At 44.4% G+C, this 24509-nt stretch overlaps 1 protein-coding gene across 1 annotated transcript; it reads right to left on the bottom strand.

Moving 5' to 3' along the window:
* Positions 1–3073: 3073 nt before the first annotated feature.
* NAGPA (N-acetylglucosamine-1-phosphodiester alpha-N-acetylglucosaminidase) lies at positions 3074–20561 on the bottom strand. The gene is made up of 11 exons (XM_026686777.2): positions 20400–20561; positions 17150–17635; positions 16251–16390; positions 14102–14210; positions 13050–13178; positions 11401–11609; positions 10041–10088; positions 9550–9678; positions 7646–7777; positions 5866–5917; positions 3074–5671 (listed from the first exon to the last, which is right to left on the bottom strand). The coding sequence occupies exons 1-11, from the start codon at positions 20522–20524 to the stop codon at positions 5428–5430; spliced, it is 1803 nt and encodes a 600-aa protein (XP_026542562.2). The 5' UTR covers positions 20525–20561; the 3' UTR covers positions 3074–5427.
* Between the last annotated feature and the right edge of the window lie 3948 nt (positions 20562–24509).

Below are 24509 nucleotides of genomic sequence, written 5' to 3'. Positions count from 1 at the left end.
ATTAGATTCCACTGTCACACCCATCACCTTGGGTTTTTGGACAGCATCCAAACTGGGTCAGTCAAAATTTTTGTCTTCTGAGCTTGTAGTGGAGCTCATCCTGAGGGAACTTCTGTGTATGCTTTGGTCTATTCTGTGTGTGGTACTTATATGGTGCCTATTGTGTGTGGCTTTTTAGATGTAGAGTGGGAATTGATAGCTGCCTATTAAGTCGTTGGATGTTGTTTCCTTATGCTGCCAAGCCCTCACCTCATAGGTACTTGATAAGCTGGGGTAAATCAGCACTCCTTTTGATTGACAGGAGCCCGTTTCCCAGGCTTCAATCACTTCCCTGGCTGTTTTTGTGCCTGCTTGGCCAACAATCTTAGTAGCAGACTTTTTTTTGACAGATTTTTTTTTAATTTATTTTTTTGACAGTTTATTATTATTTTTTTCCTTTACAGTTCCTTTATTCTGGAAACAGCCGATCAATATTCCTTAGTTTTTCCCCCCCTTCTCTAAAGATATGGATTAAAGAAAGAAAGATGGAAGTGATGATGGCCAATTCAGATTTCTCTACCTCCGTCCTGCGGGCTGCTTCCTAACCTGCTCCCCATATCTGCTAATGCTAATTCTCATTAAATGCTTCTGTTTTGTTCAGAAACGGTTTTGCTCAGAAGGCCTTTTATGTACAGCTGACAAAGGCAGGCAAGAATCAGGATCTGAGTGAGGGCAAGCTTTCTGCGTCTTGCGTCCATTCCACACACCCCCCCCCCCAAAGGGCTGGAAGTTGTTTGGGAGTGCCCAGACTCTTAAAGCGTTGTGGTTGCGTCACTGTGACTCAGAGCAAGTCACACAGCAAAGAGCTGCTCTTCCATTTCTGCAGCAGTCTAAAAACAATCCAGTTCAATCCTAAAAGAATTGCCTCTTGCTGAAAGCAAAACTCAAAAAAGTCAAAGCTGAAAACTAACTTTACTCTGCAAGGCAAGTTTTTTTTTGGCTGCCACTTCAGTCAGGGTTGCAAGAAACCGACTGGATCTATTTTGAATTTGATTAGTCACTGAAGGAGGTTGCTATAGCCAATGTGAGTCAGTCACGTAGAACTATGAGAAATTTCCTCTTCCCATGCTTTTTTCAAGAGGCAACTGGACTTTTTTGGTTTTATTTATTTATTTATTTATTTATTTATTTGATTTGCCAATTGTTTACAAGATAATAAATATAAGTGTATACATAGTTGTGAATACATGAAATGGGTACATATAAGAAAAATAAAAGAATAAGAGAAACAGTAGGACAGGGACGGTAGGCACGTTGGTGCGCTTATGCACGCCCCTACAGACCTCTTAGGAAAGGGGTGAGGTCAATAGTAGACAGTCTAAGGTTAAAGTTTTTGGGGTTTGGGGAAGAAACCACAGAGTCGGGTAGAGTATTCCAGACATTGACCACTCTATTGCTGAAGTCGTATTTCCTGCAATCAAGTTTGGTGCGGTTAACTTTGAGTTTGTATCTATTGTGTGCTCTTGTGTTGTTATGGTTGAAGCTGAAGTATTCATTGACAGGTAGGACATTGCAATGTATGATTTTATATACCATGCTTAAATCAGACCGAAGACAGCGTAATTCAAGGTTTTCTAGTTCTAGAATTTCAAGTCTGGTGGCATAAGGTATATCTACATACGAGTAGAAGAGTGGAGAACTCTTCTTGTGAAATATTTCTGGACTTTCTCAATTGTGCTAATATCAGATATGTAATGTGGGTTCCAGACTGATGAACTGTATTCGAGTATTGGTCTAGCAAATGTTTTGTATGCTCTGGTTAGTAGTGTGATATTACCAGAGAAAAAGCTACGTAGGATTAGGTTAACAACTCTTAATGCCTTTTGGCTATGTAGTTGCAGTGGGCTTAGATCATTAGAGGTGAGTATTCCAAGGTCCTTTACAGAGCTTGGGTCATCAACAAGATCTTGACTATTCAGCTTGTATTTTATTTTCTGATTTTTTTGCCAATATGTAAGACAGAGCATTTATTTGTTGAGATTTGAAGTTGCCATTTCCTTGAAGACGTTTCGGTTCTCCTCCAAGAAGCTCCTTCAGCTTCTGACTGGATGGTGGGAGGAATCTTCCCATTTTATTTAAAGTAGAAAGTGCCCCCCTTTTTTTTCCATTTTGGCCCACCAAACCACAATGAAGCAAAGAGTGAAGCAAGCAGAATACGAATTTATTTCTGTAAAAAAGTTTATTCCCACATAAATCACAAAGCAAACTCTCCTCGAGGCTTTATTTTCTAGAAGGGACTTTAAATACTCTTACTTTTCAAACTTTCACTTGAGGGTTCCATAAATACAAAAAGGAAATACAGATCAAAGTGCATTAAAAAAGCTGGCTCAGAAAGAATTAATTTTTTGCTTCAAAATATATTATTAAAAGATAGTCCCATTGCTATCCTAAGAAAATGTTCATCTTTTCAAATATATTACTTAAAAAACACTTTTTAAGAGATTAGCATAAGTCCCTCAAAAATCTCTGATAAAAAAAGATCAGCAACCTAGTAAACCCCTTTTCTGTATTTCCTGTTATTCTAGCCTGCAGAATAAAATTAGTGGCATTACTTGTTTTTTAACCTAGGAATCCTGGCTTGTTAAACTATAGTATCCAGGATCACAATCTCACCAAAGAAACCTTTTCCACTGGTTATTTTCTTCTATACATTGAAAAAAATATAAAAAGACAATGTATTTTTTTTGAATCAGCAAGAGAGAGTAAAACATACAATCAAGTATTTTGACATCAAATAAATCACTTTGGAAAGGAAAAAAAAATGCAATTTAAGAAGCTTGGCAGATAAATTCCAAAATATTAGTGCAAACCCGCTGAATAAAAATGGATCTACAAATATCAAACATATATACAAGCGCAGATCATTTTTATGCCCCGTGTTGGCTACATGTTCAGAATTATGCATTAAAGCAGGGTGTCCAACTGGCAACTTTAAGACTTCAGGACTTCAACTCCCAAACTCGCAAAGCTGGCTGAGGAATTCTGGGAGTTGAAGTCCACAAGTCTTAAAGTGTTGCCAAGGTTGGACACCCCTGCATTACAGCATTGTTTCTCAACCTTGGCAATCTATATATATAAAAGTTAAATCCCACTCACGCATCATCACAAAATCTCCAGAACCGTAAAGCCTACAAATTTGAAATTTGGCACGTTATGTTCCTCTTGGCTTCTAGATGCTCACTAAGAAAATATTTTTCCCTACCTCAAAAGAAAACTGTTCCAAGTGCAAAACACAAGCAGAGGAGAGGACTTTCAGTTTCAGCTTCACAGCAGCAAGCAGCTTTAGTACAGAACAGTTGAGCTAAGCCGCACCCAGGCTCCTTGCTGTCTCCTTGCTCCCACAGCAAATACTGCTTCAGTTTCCAAACAGCCCTCAACTCTCTCACACACTGACAGGACGCTAGCCAGATGAATAGCGATGGATGCTGGTAGGCAGAGGCAGATTTTTTTTCTCCTTATTTTCCTCCCCCAAAACTAAGCCGGGCCACATAGTTTCGTAGCGAAGCACGGGGTATCGAGCTACTGTTTTAAGATACATGGATTTCAATTCCTAGAATTCCGTAGCCACAGTCATGAACAGTTTAACGTTGAAGTCCACAGCGCTTAAAGTTGAGAAACGCTGGGCTAAAGAAATATCATTCTTTATTTCAACCGATAAAACCTGGATCGATAGAAGCTTACGTTGAAGGGTATGCTAAATCATCCGGAAAAGCCGTTTTTGGGTTCCAAATTGTTAATTCCAAAAGCAGAGGAAGAAAAAAAAGGCAACCCACAGTCCTTTAACAAGCATATAAATTACACAGTCATGAGCCACATCCTATCATTCATAAACCCAAAGGCTCCTCTCTGTAAGACATAAACATAGAATCATAGATTTGGAAGGGACCTCAGAGATCATCTAGACCAACCCCTCTGCCCAAAGCAGAGAGACCTCGTACCATCTTTGTTAAATGGTTGTCTGGTCTTATTTTTGAAAACCTCCAGGGATGGAGCACTATAACTCCGGGGGCAAGATTAATTAATCCACTGATTAATTGTTCTCAGAAAACTTCTCCTTGGTTCTAGGCTGGATGAGCTTCCCAAATCCATCCATTCCTTCTTGTCCTGCCGTCTGGTGCTTTGGAGAATAAGTCCAAATAAACAGCCATTTTGTGTAGCTAGAGTCAAGAACTAGGCAGCCACAATTAAGTGACTTGGCAGACACTTCTAGTGTGAGTTTGTGGCTGGCTCACAATCCTTTTTAAGAGCTAAATAATCTTCTGGAAGGGTAGAGACATCTAGACTTTTTTTTTTTTATTCAAATACTGAAATTGTTCAGAGCCAGCTTGTAAAGCTCCACCATATATCTCTCAAAGGTTCTGTGTTTAAAAACAGTTTTTTCCCTGGGTTTCCATTCTCTGCAGCCTGTTCTGGAAGCAAAGAATAGAGGCTTCCCAGCTATTAGAAAAATGCAATTTTCCTGGCTAGCACAGACTCCTCTAAGAGTCCACCCGGAATAGATAACAATGATGGGGTTGATTACAATCCTCTAAAAAAAACCACTTAAAAACCTCTAAGCTGCCTTAAAAATCAGTTGTTTATGCAGTCCAAGGGCAAATCCAGTACGAAAAAGGAGAGTGTTTGCTATGAAATAAAACTAGCATTCCTCTCCACACAAAACAGAGACTGGAAAGAGCTGACATAAAAATCGGATTTTATATTCTTCGGGCAAGAAGAATCCTCAAAAAAAAAAAAAAAAAAACCATTTCCCATCCAGAAGTGGGATTCAGCAGGTTCTGACCAGTTCTGGAGAACTGGTAGTGGAAATTTTGAGTAGTTCAGAGAACCGGCCAATCCCACCTCTGACTGGCCCCACCCCCATCTCTTCTCCGCCTCCCGAGTCCCAGCTGATTGGCTGGGTCTTCTTTTGTTGCCCTGCACAGGAGAACGGAGCTGGAAAGCAGGTTAGTGGGGTGGGGAGGGAATGGGGATTTTGCAGTATCCTTCCTCTGCCACGCCCACCAAGCCCTGCCACGCCCACCAAGTCACGCCCACAGAACTGGTAGTAAAAAAAAAAATTGAATCCCGCCACTGTTCCCGTCTCCCAAATCATCAAATCTTCTACAGCGCTTCAAGCGGAAGACGCCGCTGTGCAGTTCAGTTGAAGCATTCGGGAGATGACCACCTCTGGTGACTGACATTCACTCACCTTCTCTCCAAAACTTGGCGGGAGAAAGTATTTCCAACCAAATATAGAAGCTTCCCTCTTTGGGAACCCAAAGAGTTCCAGACCCCTCTCCGAGGCCGCTGGTTCCAGTTAAGGCAACGAGGAAAAATGGCGACCGAGGGAGCAAAAACTACACTGAAGAACGGTGAGGATTCTGCTCCAGGGAAGAGAACCTCTCGTGATCACAGCAGATGAACGCTTTCGGTCAGGTTCGTGTCCCAGGCAGCCTCGGTGGGATCGTCCTCCTCCCAAGCTGCTGGCGGAATGCACTCTTTGGTCCCACCGTTGATCTCTTCCAGGGGGACCGAGATGTACTGGCCGTGTTCGTGTCGCTGGTTGGTGCTGCGGAGAGCCAGTCTGACGTTCACCAGCACGCTGAGCGAAAGCAGGACAAGCAAACCCAGGCTGATTGCGACCCAGACTTTCCTACGAAGAACAAGCCACGGTTCAACGAACGGGGGCAGAGGGAGCCTTAAAGGTTGTAGCCCACCAAAGCTCCAAAAAGGGGGTCTTCTTTGGAGCTGTTATTTCCCTCCACCCGGACTTCCGTGGGAGGCAGGAAAAACCGTCAAGGACGTGCAAGGAAATTTTATCGGCGAGCAAAAAAGCGTGAAACTTACTTGGAGAAAAGGAACTCTTCCTTTGAGGTAGCTTGTAGCAGGCACAGCCCAGCTAAAAAGGAAAAAAGCAGAAAAGAAACCAGGTGAAGTGAGAAGAGAGATGCTACTTCCTGGTTCCGATCCGAGCCACAAAAGAATATTGATCTGGATGACAAATGAAGCTGCCTTTCTGTGTGGGAATCTAAATCGATCACCTGCCCAGCCTTTGGCGTGAACACATTCGTTTGGTGCAAAAGTGATCCGTTAGGGCTCCGTTTACAGCAGGGTGTCCAACCTTGGCAACTTTAGGACTTGTGGACTTCAACTCCCAGAATTCCTCAGCCAGATTTGCTGGCTGAGGAATTCTGGGAATTGAAGTCCACAAGTCTTAAAGTTGCCAAGGTTGGACACCCCTGGTTTACAGGGATTCCTTGATGTACGATCACAATTGGGAGCTGAAATTCTATCGCTAAGCAAGGACAGGTGTTAGGGGGAATCACACCCGATTTTACAATATTTTCAACCATGGTTTTGCTAAGTGGATCACTGCAATTGGTTTTTTTAAAATGTTATTATATAAAATACAAAATAAAATAAAATAGGATATTAAGGGAGGGAAAAGGGATGGGGAAGAAGGGGGTATGAAATACAAGGGGGAAGAGAAAAAGAAAGAAAAGGGGGCATTGACTTTCAACTCTTCCTAGCACAGTACAAGATAAACACACTCCAACTTCCATTTTTTTGCTTTTACACATAACTAGCCATTTCTAGCACAACTAGAATACATAACCAATACATAACTAGCCATTTCACACCAAATCTTTCTTTCTCATCCTGGGCACCTTTTTTTTTTTTGGAACTATTACCATCTGGCAGACGGTACGGGATAATAAAAACAAGGACAAATAGGCTGAAAAACAGCTTTTATCCCAGAGCGGTAACTCTATTGAATTCTACTGTGTAGTACACTGAATATGGTATTTAATTTCGCTGTACGATGTGCAATGACAATAAAGTAAACTAAAACTAATCAACAAAACCAAAATCGGTTATAAGAACATATTTTCCTCTTTAAATAAAATAATCTATTTAACCATTCCCGCTTTATCTTCCTTGTTATGGAAATAGTATGTATTTCTATTTGCACCTAGTAATCTTTGCGAACTGTCACCATTTTTTATTTACAAAATTTATTGTATTCTTTCAAAATGCTTTGGCCTAAAAAATCGGATTTTTTTTTAAGAATTACTGCAATAGTTAAGTTCTAAGCGAATCTGGCTTCAGCCATTGACCTTATCAGAAATCAACTGGGAAGGTCGCAAATGTGACTGTGGGGAATGCTGCAATGGTTGTAGGCATGAGGACCCGTCACAAGTCCTTTTTTCAGTGCTGTTGTAACTTCACACAGACGCTAAATGAACAGTTCTAAATCAAGGCCTACTTCTGATAGGTGAAGACTGGTTCTAAGTTGCTTTTTGTGATCGTAACTAAATGGTCGCTAAATGAACAATTATAAGTCAAGGACTTCCTGCTCTTAATGCCAGGACAGTTTCCTTAACATATTCAAGTGAATTTGCCTTCGTGATCCTAAAGACCGTTCTATTAACTCTGCATCCAAATCATAACTTGGCTAATCCTAGATTGGCAACAGCCCTCAAAGACAACCAGAGAAAACTGCCTTCTGGGCTTTGCAAACCAAGACACCCCTTGATCTGGAGAGACCAAAAACGAGATAGAACCTCAAAATGATTCAGTTTTTCTAAGGACTCTCTCTACAATCTGGACTCCGCAAAGCATGTACCTCTAGATAATTTATCCAGGACGGCTGAGTCTAGAGAAATATTGCAGCTGCCCGTCCTCCGATCACAGTAACACTGGTTTGGGCACTGACAGGGATGCTGGCAGTTAGGTCCGTATCGTCCGAGAGGGCAGTCTACAAAACAATGAAGGAACAGATGTTACATGCTAATAAGTCAGCAAGAAGGAAGGATAAAGGAGTTGGAAGTCATGCCCAGCCTGCCTTAAGATGCCATCCTCACAAACTGTCATGCCCTTGGTAGAGGGAGAGGAGGAACAGCTGACAGGGAGTGGAGGTGTGGCTCTGGAGGTTGTGGAGGAGGCTAGGGAGGGGCAGAGGCCAGCTGGGCAGTCAGAGGAAGAACCAGGCCCATCCCCTCTTCATCCTGGGACAAGCAGGGAGAAGGAAACAACTTGGCTTACGAGAGAGGAAGCGGCCATGATCTCCCTCATTGGTTGCAGCAGAATAGTGTATAAGAGAGATGGTTAAAACACAGTGTTGCCAGAAGCAAAGCGTGTTTTATTTTGGGCTGAAGTTATCTTGATTGGTGTCCTTCCAACAGACTGTGCCTTGTTATCTCCTTGAAGTTGATAATTACTTATCCTGGTCCGTTGTGGAAATTCCTTCATTGTAGTTTGTTTGGGATTTTATTTCACCTTTATCTGGTCATTGAGTTCTGACTGTATTGCTTTCTTTTGAAGACTATTTTTGTTTTATCTCGAACTGAGAATTATTGAACAGTGGGGCCAAGTTGGAGGCATTAAATGACATTTATTTACATTTCGGATTTTGTTATGATTGTGTTACACACCGGGTCATCACACCAACACCAAACCCTCTTCCTGCTTTTTGCTATACACTTTTCTACCCAGAAACAGCTTTTCTATCCACTTCTAACCCATTTTTTTTTTAAAAAGGCATGTTTAAATCTAGCATCTCTGAAGCTGACATGACCTCCTCCCCTCCCACAGCTGCTCGCTTTTTATAGGCGAGGCATTTTTAATTTTAATTTGATTTGCTAAATTTATTTGCTGCCTATCTCATGCTGTGGGGGTTCCTGGAAGGCTTACAATAATAAAAAGGAAGAAAAGGGAAGGAGCATAAGCAGAACTGAAGTAAAATAATAGAACCCGTAAAAGAAGCAATTAAAAGGAACATGACTAGGATACATCAGTAGGATAAGCAGAGAAGATGGACGAGTGGAGAGCAGAGAGCAAGTGGAGTGGGGAGGTGAAATTGTCAATAAGCCAGCAGCCACCTCCAACGTGGAATTCCCCTCACCCAGGCCAACTGGCAGAACCAGGTCTTCAGAGGTTCTTTCAAACAGTTCTGAAGAAGCTTCTTGGATGAGAATAGCAATAGCGATTAGATTTATATACCACTCCGTAACGCTTTACAGGCCTCTCTGAGTGGTTTACAAGAGTCAGCCTCTTGCCCCCAACAACCCAGCTCCTCATTTTACCCACCTCGGAAGGAGGGAAGGCTGAATCAACCTTGAGCCTGGTGAGATTTGAACTGCAGGCTACGGGCAGAGTCAGCCTGCAATACTGCACTCTAACCACTGCACCACTGCAGCTCTAAGTAAAATCGATGGATGGATGGATGGATGGATGGATGGATGGATGGATGGATGGATGGATGGGTGGATGGATAGATGGGTGGATGGATAGATGGGTGGATGGATGAATGGGTGGGTGGATAGATACAATAGATGGATGGATGGATGGATGGATGGATGGATGGATGGATGCGTGCGTAGGCGGACAGATATGATAGGTATATAGATGAATGGATAGATGGATAGATATGGATGGGTGGATAGATAGGTAGGTTGGATGGAGAGAGAGAGAGAGAGATTTTGAATAACTTTATTATCCCTTTGAAAGAACCAGCTCCAAATCCCGCACCTTCTTCACAGAAGATTCCTTGGAAGCCCACGGGGCAAGTGCAGGATCCGTGCACAGGGTCACATTTGCCGTCGTTGCGGCACAGGCATTTCTGAGCACAGCTGTCCCCATAGGAACCATTGGTGCAAGCTAGGAAGAAGGGAAAGCATGGTGAGGATTATGGGTGGGAAGCCAGGAGGCAGCAGAATTGATGGTACTCATTAGTGACAAGATACCTCACACACACACACACACCCAGGATTTGGAAAGAATTTGGGGGTGATGCTTAAGGCTGGCATTTTGCTTGACCGTTTCTCTTATCCAACAGAAGAGAAATTCTGTCACTCAGGGATTGAACTGTGGAGATCTTGGTTTCTGGCAGACATTTCATTACCCAACTAGGTAACACCATCTGTGCAAGATGGGAGTGAGGTTTGGTCTCCGTTTCTATAGAGCAGCTTCCCCAGCAAAACAACCCAACGCCGGGATGGTTAAGTGAGAAAGAGGGTTACCTTGGGTGCAGTTTTCACCAGTCCAACCGGCATCACAGATACATCCCACTGCAATAAAGGAAGGGACAGAGGAGACAAGGTGAACTTTATGCAGTAAGATCAGAGAACGGGAAGGGATACGGGGGCAGGATTAGAACCAGGTTCCCTGTTAACTGCAGCATCATTTTTCAGAGCTTGGAGTTCTGCGCCCAGCCTCAAAAAATCAAGGGTGTCGGGCTCCGTTCGTGCTGATAGATAAACTGAGCCCGTCAGCACGTTCGCAGGGGCCGCTGAAGCCTGACACTATATATATATTTCTGGGACTGTTTAGCTGAGTCCGACGCATCATCGGCGGAGTGGGATGGTCGATGGGGACGAGAGAGGGAATCCGGGAAACCCCGTCCTTTTGCGGCTTTTGGAATTGACTGTGGTGCTGCAATGGATGATGGAGGAAGGGGGGCGGGGGAAATCTGGGTATATAGTTTACTCGCGAGTAGGTAGAGTTCATAGGCGAAGGATAGATTGCAAAGATAGGAAACAATGAACCTATTATGTATAACCGGATGATGACCTAAAGCAGTGATGGCTAACCTATGACACGCGTGTCACTCGTGACACGCCGAGGCACTTTGACTGACACGCCTGTTGGTGTGGGGAAAACCTGCACATTTAGAGGCTGCCTGTGCTCTGCTCCAATCCCTGCTCCCTGCTTGTTGCGTGGAGGCGTGGTGTCACCGCTGCCGCAAGATCTTTGCAGCAGAGAACCAGCTTTAACCGCCATAAACTGAGGTTTGTCAGTTTCATTACCTCAGGAATGCTACAGGAGGAAAGGAGATCCATGAGGTTCACAGCCCTGTAAGGTGGCCTTCCGATCCCCACATCCTGCACCTGCAGCCCTGAGACCAGGGAGACGAGTTTCACAGCCCTGTGTGATCACCCCAGCCCAGTCCGTCATAAACCAAATTATTGATATTTCTTGAAGTGACCCACGACCCGAGGAAGGCTACACTTTTTCCCGATTTTCGACACACCAAGCTGAAAAGGTTAGCCATCACTGACCTAAAGGGTAATTAAGGGGCTAATTAGGGGCGAGTACAGGAGATAGGAGCATTTAGGTGGGTGTTAAATAGCATTGGAAGGCAGAAGCTTCCAAACCGGATTGTTTGCCAGATGGGAAGTTTGTGACTTGGACATGAAACACCTTGAAACCTATTTTCTGCTGTTGTAGGGTGGTTTGTGTGCAGATCTGCAAGCTTTCAGGCTGAGAAAGGGGTGCCAATTCGCAACGACCAAAGGGCCCCTTCAAACATCGGGCACTCCTCACCCAGCCCCCAAAGGGAGACCCATTTGCACCTGCGTCCTTCCAAAAGGGGGCCCTTACCGTCCGTGCACATTCCGTGAAGAGTGCAGTTGGAAGGGCCACAGTCCAGCACGTCGCAGGCTGGCCCGCTCCAGAAGGCTCCGTGGCAGTGGCATCGCCCGAGCGTGCAGTGCCCGTGCCCGCTGCAGTTTTGAGGTTGGCAGGCAGGCTCGTGCACGCACAAGACGGTCGAAATGCTCCGGGGGCAGCGCCAGGTGGGGTCAAGTACGCTGGGAAGAAAGGAGAGAGAGAGGGAAAGGTGGATGGAATTACCTATGGAGATTCTCCGTCATCCAGGTCACGGTTGGTCCTAAAAGTGCTTTTCCAAGAGGCAACTGGACTTTCTTTCTTTTTGAAGAAAGAAAAACCAGGAAGCCCAGTTTCCTCTTGATAAAGCACCTTTGGGACAGATGGAATTAAAAACACAGCCGCATCCCCTTCTCTTCAAGCTCGGCATGTGTTGGTAATGTATTTATTTAATTTATACTGCCCTCTAACTCAGGAGACGTGGTGGCTCCGTGATTAGAATGCAGCACTGCAGGCTAATTCTGTGGACTGCCAGCAGTTCGATCCCACCCGGCTCAAGGTTGACTCAGCCTTCCATCCTTCCAAGGTGGGTAAAATGAGGCACCAGATTGTTGGCGGCAAGAGGCTGACTCTGTAAACCGCTTAGAGAGGGCAGTAAAAGCACCGTTGAAGCGGTATATAAATATAAGTGCTATTGCTAACTCACATCCATAACTCTAAGTGGCTAGCAAGATTAAAAATAATGAAACATACACAAAAAATATATATATATAAAATCCACAGCCACTACAGAAAAAGATGACAAAGCCACAACTGAACCTGCAACCTATCGATAAGGAGTGCCCAATGCAAACTCTGGGCCACTAATAACCAGAGAGTGCCTTGGGAGGGGTGGTTTTATTCAATTACTAGCTTGATACCCATGCTTCACTACAAAACTATGTGGTTGGGCTCAGGTTTTTGGGGAGGAAAATAAGGGGAAAATATTGTGCCTCTGCCTAGCAGCATCCATTGGTATTTACCTGGCTAGCGTCCTGTCATTGTGTGAGAGAGTTGAGGGCTGTTTGGAAACTAAAACAGTATTTGCTGTGTGAGCAAGGAGACAGCAAGGAGCCTGGGCGTGGCTTAGCTCAACTGTTCTGTACTTAAAGCTGCTTGGTGCTGTGAAACTGAAACGGAAACTCCTCTCCTCTACTGGTGTTTTGCATTTGGAAGAGATTTCTTTTCAGGTGGGGAGAGGGAGTAGAACTCCTTAGCATCAGAGCATGTTAATAATAATAATAATAATAATATACAAAATACTAATGTTCTGATGGCCGTTTAGAACAATCCTTTCTTAGTGAGCACCTAGAAGCCAAGAGGAACATACGTGCCAAATTTCAAGTTTGTAGGTTTTACGGTTCTGGAGATTTTGTGATGATGCATGAGTGGCATTTCACTTTTATATATATATAGAACTTGCAGAGAACGGGGGCAAGAGCCAAAAGGACGATTTCTAACCAAATTGTTTCCTTGGGCATCGCTGTACAGCCATTAACATGAGGTGCGAAGCTCACTGTGGTTCCTGGTCAGAGAAAAACGTGCAACTCAAAACACCTGCAAATCGGGGCTAGTCCAGAAAAATGACAGCAGAGGATGCTCACCAGTGATCCGAAGGGTAGTTAGCAAGAGATCCGTTGACGACAAAAGTAGCCGATCCCCCACCGTCCAGATTGATGGCATTCACAACGCCGCGCTCCTTCAGGAAATCCGCCATTTCCCAGAGGTTCAGGCTACAGTGGCAAGCAACAGAGATGGTTATAAGAACCTGACGAAAGAAAAGAAAAAACAAACTACCCCAATTAAACAATGATTCGGGTCTTTCTGGGGATGTGAGTCCTGGTAGCCAACGCTCAAGCCACGTTCTCATTCACAGCTCCTGATAACCTTCAAAGCTATCAGGATTCCTAGATTCCTTCCAAAGCTGGCTGAGGAATTCTGGGAGTTGAAGTCCACAAGTCTTCAAGTTGGCAAAGTTGGAGACCCCTGACCTAAGAGGTCTAAGGCTAGAAATTTCTCAAATTTGGGGCCTCCCATAATTTCTTTTTTTAAAAAATAAATTTTATTAAGTTCCCAAATTTTAAAAACATAAAACTTTATACATTGTTATCAACATCAAGACATCTTTTGCATCTCCTCACATTTTTCAGTATATGCATTTACTTATTCCTTTACCATTACATCTTACTCTTCCTATAAATCAATATCTTTTATCCCTGCATCTCAATCTTCTCCATGGTATATTTACATATTCCCTCATTCTTTTCCTAATTGCCATTTTATTTTCTTTTTATTTCTAAACCACTCATCCCAGGACCTATAATAAATCGAATCTTCTCTTGTCTTTTATTTTCATCGTTAGCCCGTCCATCTCTATACAATCCCATAATTTCATTTGTTTGGTCTTAGCTGGTTATGCAACACCCCACCCCACCCCCAACTGTGATTGTTAAACCACGATTTGCGATTTAGTGCGATGCCTGAACCCAGCCCAGGGCAACTCAGCCCACAAACCGTGGGCTTGGCTGAGTGTGATGGTACAACTCGGGACCCGGCACCCACTTCTCTTTCTTTGGCTCAACCTTTGGAACACAGAAGACACTTTCCCCCTCCGATCTCCCTTGTAGGAAAAGCTTCGCCAAGCCACAGGACGTACCCTCGGACGCCTGACTGCCCATCAGCGTGAAACAACACCAGCTGTCCTTGTCGGTCATGCCCCACAGCCGTCCTGGCAGACACAATATTGACAAAAGTGTCAAAAGTCCCTGCCAGGGGGGGGAAAAGAGAGATGTTTCAAGCAGCCAAGACAAGAGGGTGGGTTGGCTTGAGCCAAAGTTCTTCCCTACTGCGGAACGACTTGACGTGTAAGGAGCCTGGAAGACTTATTTTATCGTATCCTTTCTGGACACAGAGACCTAGCAAAGAGTACAATTTTGAAGTTCAACTACTAAATTAACTGGCAATAGCACTTAAGACTTATATACTGCTTTACAGCCCACTCTAAGCGGTTTTACAGAGTCAGCCTCTTGCCCCCAACAATCTTGGTCTTCATCTTGGAACATCTTTACATCTTGGAACTTCCTGAAAGATCTGGAGGACATCAGGTCCAAAACCTAAATGGATGGGTTGGAGAAGGGAGGAAAAACTAAGCTAAGCCAACCTCTAATACAGGGGTCTTCCAACTCGACAGCTTTTGAGGCTTGTGGACTTCAACTCCCAGAATTCCTCCTCCAGTCATGCTAGTTCAGGAATTCTGGGAGTTGAAGCCCACGAGTCTTAAACTTGCCAAGTTGGAAGACCCTTGCTCTAATACTATAGGTAGTTCTCAACTTATAACCACAATTTTCCTTTGCTAAGCAAGGGAAGTTGTTAAATGAGTCACGCCCAATTTTGCAAGCTTTTCTGCCTCTGCACTTGTTCGGTAAATCATGTGGGCACTGAGCGAAACCAGCTTCTCCTACTGACTTCGCTTGTTGGACACAGCAACCGTCGTTAAGCATAGGCCGGGTGCCAATCACCTACATTTTGATCACACTCCCACCCACCCCATGCTGCAGCAATGGTCATGCTTGCAAGTTCTGATTGCAAGCAATGTTTGTTCAGTGCCATTCAAGGGGTTGCTAAGCAAGTGGTTCTATGTTAAGAACTATCTGTATACCTTCCTTCCATTCCTCATGTTTGGTAGGCAGACAAACTTGGGGGTGGGGGGGGGGGTAACCCTAGGGGGAGCCCTGGTAAGTCTGGGCTTGATTTTATTGGGGGTGGGGCTGCCCACTACCATCTTCCTTGCCACACAACAGGTCTCTAATCATCTGAATTCTTTTTTTTTTTTCCCCAATGGAAAACTGATGCTCAAGACTTACAATCATGCTCCAACGGGCTATAATTATTCTTGGAAAATAAAATTAGCAGCCGGTTATTATTGTATCCTAATATATCGAAAAGAAGGCCCCTTCTCAAATGAACTGAAGAAGAAGGCTATACTAAAGCAGTTGGGGGAAAAAAAAACCCACCTTGCAAGAAATTGGGTGGGAAAAGCAACCTCATGAATTGCCTTTGGACAAAGGATGGTTCTAAGACTGGCCAAAAGTCCACTCCACCAGGCATTTTTTTCAACCTACCAATAAGACCCAGAGCTTCCAAATTTAGCAACCGTTAAAAAGATTTGTGCATTTCAATTCCCAGAATTCCCCAATCAGCAAAACCTCTTGGAGTTGGGAGTCCACAAGCCTTAAAGAAGCTGCCAAGTTTGGACATTCCCCCGCACAAGACCTCCTCAACATCCACCCAGGGTTGCCAGCCTCACCTGGGAGGTGTGAAATTTGTTCCCCAGCCAGAGCACAGAACAACTCAAAGAAGTAGTGCAGGATTGGGAAGACGTGGAGGCATCTGGCCCGTAGAATTGCCCAAAGTTGGACGCGACTCAATGGACAACATCATTATCATCATCGTTATGTGATCTTTATACATTTTACGTGCAACCCAAGACAATTCCTCTTCACTCAATCCCAACTCTGGCGAGTCTAAAGGCCGGACACCCATGGCTTAGAGCAGTGGCTCTAAACCTTTTGGGTACCAGGGACTAGTTCCATGGAAAGAGGTTTTACCACAGACCGGAAGGGGCCTGGTTTCATCTGCTGCCTGAATCCCATGGGATAGGGCTTTGCTTGTTTGCGTGGACCGGTGTCCGGCATGCCACGGACTGGTGCTGGTCCATAGACCAGGGGTTGGGGACCCCTGGTTTAGAACCATTCTCCTGAACCTTCAAGGGGGTGGGGGAGGAGCTTGCACCTTCAGTTTGGTACCTGTTTCCTGAGTCTCGTCGCATTCTGCCACCTGGCTCTGATTCACGTAGACCTCTCCATCCCGCAGAAGCCAGCCCACCCCGCTGACAAGCTGCACAAATGGGTTCTCGGTAGCCAAGACCTCCTCCTCGGAGAGGTAGCTGGAAGAGACAAGCCAAAAAACAAAACAAAAACCAGACTAAGAAAATTGCAGGGAAGTGACGGCTTCATTTGCGATTATTACCAATTACCAATTTACTGTTTAGGACCACAATTAGAAGTAGAAATCCAGCTGTAAGTTGAGGCACTCACACGACGAGGCCATTTTTGACAGCGGAAATCGAATCACTGCGGTTGTTAAGTAAATCACATGGTCACTAAGCAAAGCAAACCCATTCTTCCAGAAACAAGCCCCCCAGCAAAAAAAAAATATGCCAGAAGACATCGCATATTGTGGTGATGTGATTGCAGGATGCTGCGAGTGATTATAAAAGCGAGCCACTTGTTAAGTGTCTGAAATGCAGTCAGGTAATTTGGGGTGGGGGGGGGGGGGGCAATATTTTATGAAGGCCAAAATTCTTCATAAAAGATGGATCATAAAGCACCCATCCCAATGCCACTGAAATGCCAAAACAGTCATAAAAAGACAAGTTGTAAGTCAAGGATGAAAAAGTAAAAAAAAAAAAAATCAGAAGCAGAGTCACAGTTTCATTTAATAATTGCTTCACTTAAGAATCCAGATGCCTGTCTCAATTGTAGTCATTAAACAAGTAGTTGCAATAGTAAGAGAGAGAGAGAGAGAGAGAGAAATGAGAGGGAGGGAGAGAGAGGGGAGGGAGAGAGATGCCAAGGAGGGAGGGAGAGAGGGAGAGGGAGAGGGGAGAGAGAGAGAGAGAGAGAGAGAGAATGCCAAGACTTACCCAAAGATTAAAGTGCCATCTTTCCGGATACCAAACTGAGCATTCTGCACTCCCCCAGAGGACTGTACCAGCCGCCCATTGCTGACAACGTTCCCTAAACACGCCCCAGTCTTTGTATCAAAATAGCCCCCATTCTGGGCCACAAGGCACTGACTTCGGCTCACGGTCTCTTCCACAGTAGCTCTGCGGTGGAAATGGCAGCCGCCGGGCCCCCCGGGCTCTAGGACAGAAAAAGTCCTCAGAGGGTCTCGCACCATCGTCAAGTGGCCGTACACCCGGCGCCGATTTGGATGGTGCGGTGGGAAGTCCGAAACAAACGTGTACGTAACAGCCAGAGGGGAGGCAGTGCTGTTGTCACTAGGCCAGGTTTCATGAGTCGCATTGCCACGCAAGAGAGCCTGGCAGTCTCGGACGTAGCGACGGTGGTGCTGTGGGCCATGCTGCGGAGGAAGATAGGGCAGCAAGAGGTCATCGTTCAAAGAATTCCTGAAAGTTGAAAAGCAACAGGGCGGATTCAGGCAGAAGAAAACGAGTGGATGACTTTATCTGATGTTGTCTAGGGAGATTCTCGGCCATCCAGGTCACGGTTGTCCCAAAGGTGCTTTTTCAAGAGGCAACTGGACTTTCTGGGGGGGGTTTTTTGAAGACATTTCGCATAATGTCATGACCGGCTGAAGAAGCTTCTTGGATGAGAAGCGAAACGTCTTCCAAGAAAAACAAGAAAGTCCAGTTGCCTCTTGAAAACAAAAAAAGCACTTTTGGGTTTATCTGATGTTGTCTCCATGCCAATACAGGTAGCCATAGACCTATGATCACAATTGAGCCCCAAAGTTCTGTTGCTAAGTAAGACAGTTGTTAAGTGAGCCTTGCCCCACTTTTCCTGCCACAGCTGTTGAGAGAATCCCTGTAGTTGCTAAGTCAGTAATAGTTGTTAAGTGTTCTGGCCCAAACCCTTTTCCAATAAAACAAACACGAACCAAAGGGAACAGAAACCTTTTAATGATTCTTACGAATCCCCAGTTAAAAGGCTGCTGCAAACTAATTAACTTTGATAAGCATGAGCCTTGCCAAAACTGTATGAGGCTGCCAAGAATAGCAGATAAGAAATATTTCACAAGAGTCTCCAAATACCAACTTAAGACACTGTAATGTCCACGAGGCTGAGTTTCAAAACATTTTTGCTTCCTGCAAAGAACGTCTGATTCACAGCTGGCTTTTATCTCTTAAGGGAGGGGCCATTACCTTGAAGCCTTACTCCTGAGTCACCCGTGCTGCTGCAGCTGCTCTTCCCTATGAACAGCCCTGTGCACACGCGCACTTGGCACAGGCTCCTCGGGGACCTCCTCATCGCTGCTGCCAGCCCCCACAATCCCTGAAGGCAGCAGTCCACTCCCTAATGGTCCTGGCCCCTCATCTGAGTCCTCGCTCTCCTCAGCCGTCTGCACCTGCTGCTGGCTAACCACAACATTAAGTTACTAACATGGTTAAGTGAATCTGGCTTCCCCATTGACTTTGCTTGTTGCAAACGGTAATCACATGACCCTGGGACACTGCAACCATCATAAATACATGCCAGTTGTCAAGTGTCCTAATTTTGATCACATGACCATGGGGATGCTGCAATGGTCATAAGTATGAGGACTAATTATAAATCACTTTTTTTCCAGTGACATTGTCATTTCAAACAATCAGTAAACAAAAGGCTATAAGTCAAGGACTACCCGTAGCAAGAAAAGCATAATAGACAGGTTTTGATTTGTCTTTCTTTTTCCCCCTCCGGACCAAAAACCCCATCTTTTTAACTGGGCTATTCTATTCGCCACTGTTATAGAAAGCCAGTTTTGTGCAGTGATTAAAGTTCTGGATTAGACTCCAAGAAACAGCTAGTCCTCCCTTAGGTATGAAAACTAGCTGAGGGACTTTGGGCCAGTCCTTCTCCCAGCCCCACCCAACCCAACACACAAGGAGAAGATAGGCTATCGGAGAATTATATATACTGTCATAGAACAATCACCAAATAAAGGTGTGCTATAAAACTAACAATAAATAGAAATAGAATATATGACTCAGTGGCGGGATTCATTTTTTTTTACTACTGGTTCTGTGGGCGTGGCTTGGTGGGCGTGGCAGGGGAAGGAGACTGTAAAATCTCCAGTCAGAGGTGGGATTGGCCGGTTCTCCAAACTACTCAAAATTTCCGCTACCGGTTCTCCAGAAGTGGTCAGAACCTGCTGAATACCACCTCTGATATGATCAGACTAGAGACTAGACTGAGCTGGAAGAGACCTTGGAGGTCTTCTAGTCCAACCCCCTACTCAAGCAGGAGAACCTATACCTGTGATGGCAAACCTTTTCCCCTTTGCACCCAAAATGTGTGTGGGTGCCCGCGTGTCTGCACCCATGATGCAATGTGCGTGACTCCTCCCACCCCCTGCACACACACACACACCCCTGCACCGCACGCCTGTGTGCATGCGCACGCAACCCCCCCTCCCCGCAGGCCACAGGCCTCTGCGCATGGACACACATCTCCCACACACGCATCTCCCTCTGCGCCTGCATGGCAGATACCCGACAATCAAATGGCTGGCGGGGGGGCAGACATGCATGTGCAGTGGGGGGGTCTTCCGGGCGACTTCTCACGTGCCGGCAGAAGTGGCACCACAATTTCTGGTGGCAGTCTGTTCCACTGGTTAATTGTCCTCACTGTTTGGAAGTTTATGCTTATTCCAGGTTGCTTCTCTCCTTGGTTAGTTTCCTTCCATTGCTTCTTGTTTTAGCCTTCTGGTGCTTTGGAGAATAAATGGACCCCCACCCCTCTTCTTTGTGGCAGCCCCTCAAATCCTGGAATACTGCTACCATGTCGCCCCTGATTCTTCTTTTCTTTAGGGTTGTCAAACTTTACAACCACGGAGCCACTTCTTATATACTCCATGTGTACCATAGTGTTATTATTACAACATACATTACAACAACACCCACACCCCATGCCCAGGAAAAGCAGTTTTAAAATAACAACGTAGCTCAAGCCATTTTTCTGCGGGGCAAAAGACTGACTCCCCTGCAAAGATTTTATAAACTATACTTTTTAGCAACGCAGAACAGGCCTTAGATCGCCTTATTTTTTTGTCAGCACGAAAAGCCGCCGTTTAAAACGCTCACCGCGTAAGGCGGAAGAGGAGCAACCCCCGCCAGCCCTGCTAGGTAGCCCCCCACCCTCCTTTCCCCTCCCCTGGCTCGGCCTCCTTACCAGCCTCCCGCGCTGCCATGAACTCCCCCAAAGCAGTGAAGCAGCCCCCCCAAAACCGCGGCGAGGGCAAGACCTCCGAGCCCCGCGCCTGGGACGTGTGACATACAGTTCAAGGGGGCCGCCATATTAAACGGAAAGGCGGGTCACATGATCGGAGGTCACGTGAGGCTCGGGGGGGGGGAAAGAAACCCGCGTCTTTCCCCAGCGAAGGAAAGCATGGACGGTTGGGTTCGCCCTCTTGTGGCCAGCGGGGGGAACTACAAGGCTTGAGTGGTGGGGCAAAAAACTCTAGAATTTGTTCGAACGTGTCAGTTCCTTCCAACGATGCTTTTCCAAAAGGCAACCGGACTTTGCCGGGGGGTTTTTTTTGATTCTTTGAAAACATTTCGCTTCTCCTCCAAGTTATTGTTATTATTATATACTTTATTCATTAAACATGAAATTCAGTCAACTGAACATTCAAAAATGCATCACAAATACCATTGACTTATTATTATAATTGTTATTATAATTGTTATTATTATTGTTATTGTTATTATTGTTATTGTTATTATTATTATTATTATTATTATTATTATTATTATTATTATTATTATTATTATTATTATTATTATTATTATTATTATTATTATTATTATTATTATTATTATTATACACAAAAATGACAGTATACACAACAAACGAGATAACCAATGCTGGTTTTTGTATCCCAAATCACTAGTCGAACACTTCCCAAGCGTTTAGGACTGTGTGATGTATCGGCAGATATTGTTATTGTTGTTGTTGTTGTTGTTGTTATGTTCCTCGGTTAGAACTGAAGAAGTTTCTTGGATGAGAAGCGAAACGTTTTCAGAGAAAACAAACCAAGAAAGTCCAGTTACCTTTTGGAAAAACATCTTTGGGACAACCAAGGACCTGGATGACTGAGAATCTCCATAGATATTGAAACGTGTAGGGAAGGGTATCTCATCTTGGCCACTTCAAAAGGAAGAGACTTCAACTCCCATAATTCCCAAACCCATCCTGACAGAGGTGGTATTCAGCAGGTTCTGACCAGTTCTGGACAAAGGTGGGATACGACAGGGTTAACAACTGGTTCGGGATTTATGAGCTTCCCTGCCTGCTGTGAACCAGGCACCTGTCAATCGTCATTAGCAGGTCATTAGCATGCTGCTACAGCCTCTGCTGCCAAGAAGCAGCCTTTGAAACAACCCCCTTTTCTTGTTTTTTTAATTGCAGCTGTGGCTCATTCGGCAGCTGAAGTTGAAAAATCAGGAAATAAAGATCAGGTAAGAGCCCGGGTGGGTAGGTGGGCAAAAACATCAGCAGACATAGAACCGGTTCTATGTCTGCTGCTCTTCAGAGCTACCAGTTCTATAGAGGTGGACAGAACTGGTAGAAACCCACCTCTGGTTCTGGAGAACTGGTAACGGAAATTTTGAGTAGATCAGAGAACCGGCAAATCCCACCTCTGACTGGCCCCGCCCCCATCTATGCTCTGCCTCCCATTGAGTCCCAGCTGATCGGCTGGGTCTTCTTTGGTTGCCCTGCCCAGGAGAACGGAGCTGGAAAGCAGGTTAGTGGGGTGGGGAGGGAATGGGGATTTTGCAGTATCCTTCCCCTGCCACGCCCAGAGAACTGGTAGTAAAAAAAATTGAATCCCACCCCTGCATCCTGAGATTTGAAAAAGATGTTGAGACTCTAGAAAGGGTGCAGAGAAGAGCAACAAGGATGATTAGGGGACTGGAGGCTAAAACATACAAAGAACAGTTTCTGGAACTGGGCATGTCTACTGGTATCTAATGATTTATTTAGCTTTTATTTAATATCCTATTATGACTTATATTGATTATTTAGTATCCTATGACTACCACTGAATGTTGTATCTATGATTTATGATATTTGTATTTGATGGTTATGATGTATTGCTTCATTGCTCGTATGTACACTGAGAGCTTTTGCACTGGAGACAAATTCCTTGTGTGTGTTCAATCACACTTGGCCAATAAAGAATTCTATTCTATTCTATTAACAAAGCTGTGCTTAAAGAGTAAGGTTTCAATAAGTCAATAATAAGACTTGGGCAATTCAGATTTACAAGCACCATTTTATAATGTAAGGTTTTTCGAGTGCAGCTCAGAATCTAATAAGTCCAGTGAAACTCTGAACAGGAGGCTACTGATAATCAGCTTTATTTTCTGATCAGAAAGCAAAAACTGGACAACCTTTCAATTTTGCAAGGCAGAGAGAGAAAAGCAGGCGCGCACAAAAACTTTTTCTTGAACTTTTATAGATTACACAGCTAGCAAAGACTGTCATTGCTACGGAAACATTATTTCATATCAAGCAAAGCTCATGAAATTTCCTCAGCGCTTCTACAAACCAAGGAACCTTACTTAGATGGATTGGAAAGAAATACATTTTAGCCCAAAGCTTCGTTTCTCACATATTAAGTTACTGGGAAGAACACATTCCAACTTAGTTACAGCAAGCAGATAGATGCCTTTTGCATTTCTCAAGTAGTTACTTTGCCAGGCTAAGGTTGGCAGTTCACCTAGAAGTTTTTAATCTCTGCAGTTGGCTCATCTCCCAGCTCAGCACAAGTTACAATGGAGCTCAGTTCAGTTCAGGAAGGAAATCAAAGATTGGGCTAGACACACACTGCGTAGGCACTCTGTTTATGTTTCAAACCCTTCAATAATATTGAATTTCTTGTTCAATTCCCAATGCAAACAGATCTGAAGCCCAAGAAAAGGCTCAAACAATGGACCTACTTAAGATGATGTAACATCTCTTAAATGTGCCAAACCACTTAATTCCATGGTGAGATGCAATAGTGAAGGATCGGATGATGGGATGTATGTACAGAGGAGGCCCTGGGGATCAGAGGAAGGGTCATATGTGGATATAGGACCCAGAACACTCCCACGAACATTGATAGGTTTTTTCTACGCGGGAGAAAACCCGACTAACCAAAGATCCATATATATATAGGATACTTTATATATATCATATACTTTATATAACCTGGAGCCACAACATACATACATACGTACGTGCGTGCGTACGCACGTGCGCACGTATGTATGTATGTATGTTGTGGCTCCAGGTTTGATTCTGCTCCTGTGGCAGATATGAGTTCAAGTGAGGAAGACATGGCAGAGAAATATGAACCGGCATTGCTGAGTGATTGGAATAGTAACCAGGATGAGGAGATGAGGATGACAGATCTGAAATATTAGAGTGGTCAGAACCTTCGACCTCCTCTGGTGCTTTATCTAATCAGCAGCCGGGAATGGATGACAGGGAAGGAAGGAAGGAGTTTTCCAGCAGAGATGAGAATCTGGAAAACTTATGGTTAGACGTTAGGAACAGGAGACGACTAAGGAGACAAACCCAGTTAGAAAGAAAGAGAAGAGCGAGCCAATAATTAGGGTAATTAGCACGTGGCTTAAGTATAAAAGGACACAGCTGGCCTGGTGGAATTCGCCAGAAGCAAAGTGACTATTTGAGAGTGAAGACATTGCAGCCGAAGCTCTGAGGCTTGAGATTTATTGCCACGACAGGCTTGCCAGACAGGGTGAAGATTTATGCTGTGTATTGGGATTTTTGCCAGCCGTTCTTTTGTGAAACTTTGTTTTAGTTTGAATTACTTCTGAAACGGCTGTTTTGGGTTTTATCTCGCCTGAAATTAAGGGGAGACATAACACACACACACATATATATAGGATACTATATATATATCACAATATCACAAACCCTACTCCTTCAAGCACTGAAAATGTTACCAGGTTGGGTAATGAAATGCCTGCAAGAAAATAACCAAGCTCAGAGAGTACCAAGGACTCAGAGTTCAACTCTGAGCTACATATAAACATTTCTGCTAGAATCATGGTATCTTCCCAAACCACCTAACAGAATAACAGAGTTGGAAGGAACCTTGGAGGTCTTCTAGTCCAACCCCCCCTTCTCAATTACAGTTTCAGACAAATGGTTGCCCAATCTCTTCTTAAAAACTTTCAGTGTTGGAACATCTATAACTTCTGAAGGCAAGTTGTTCAGAGGTGGTACTCAGCAGGTTCTGACCCATTCTAGAGAACCGGTAGTGGA

This window comes from Notechis scutatus, chromosome 12 (genome assembly GCF_049901735.1).
Source record: "Notechis scutatus isolate UNSWTSFEM ecotype Mainland chromosome 12, rNotScu1.2, whole genome shotgun sequence".
NCBI classification, from domain to species: domain Eukaryota; kingdom Metazoa; phylum Chordata; class Lepidosauria; order Squamata; family Elapidae; genus Notechis; species Notechis scutatus.
The sequence above is the reverse complement of the archived record's forward strand: the minus strand, read 5'-3'. Positions and strand labels throughout refer to the sequence as shown.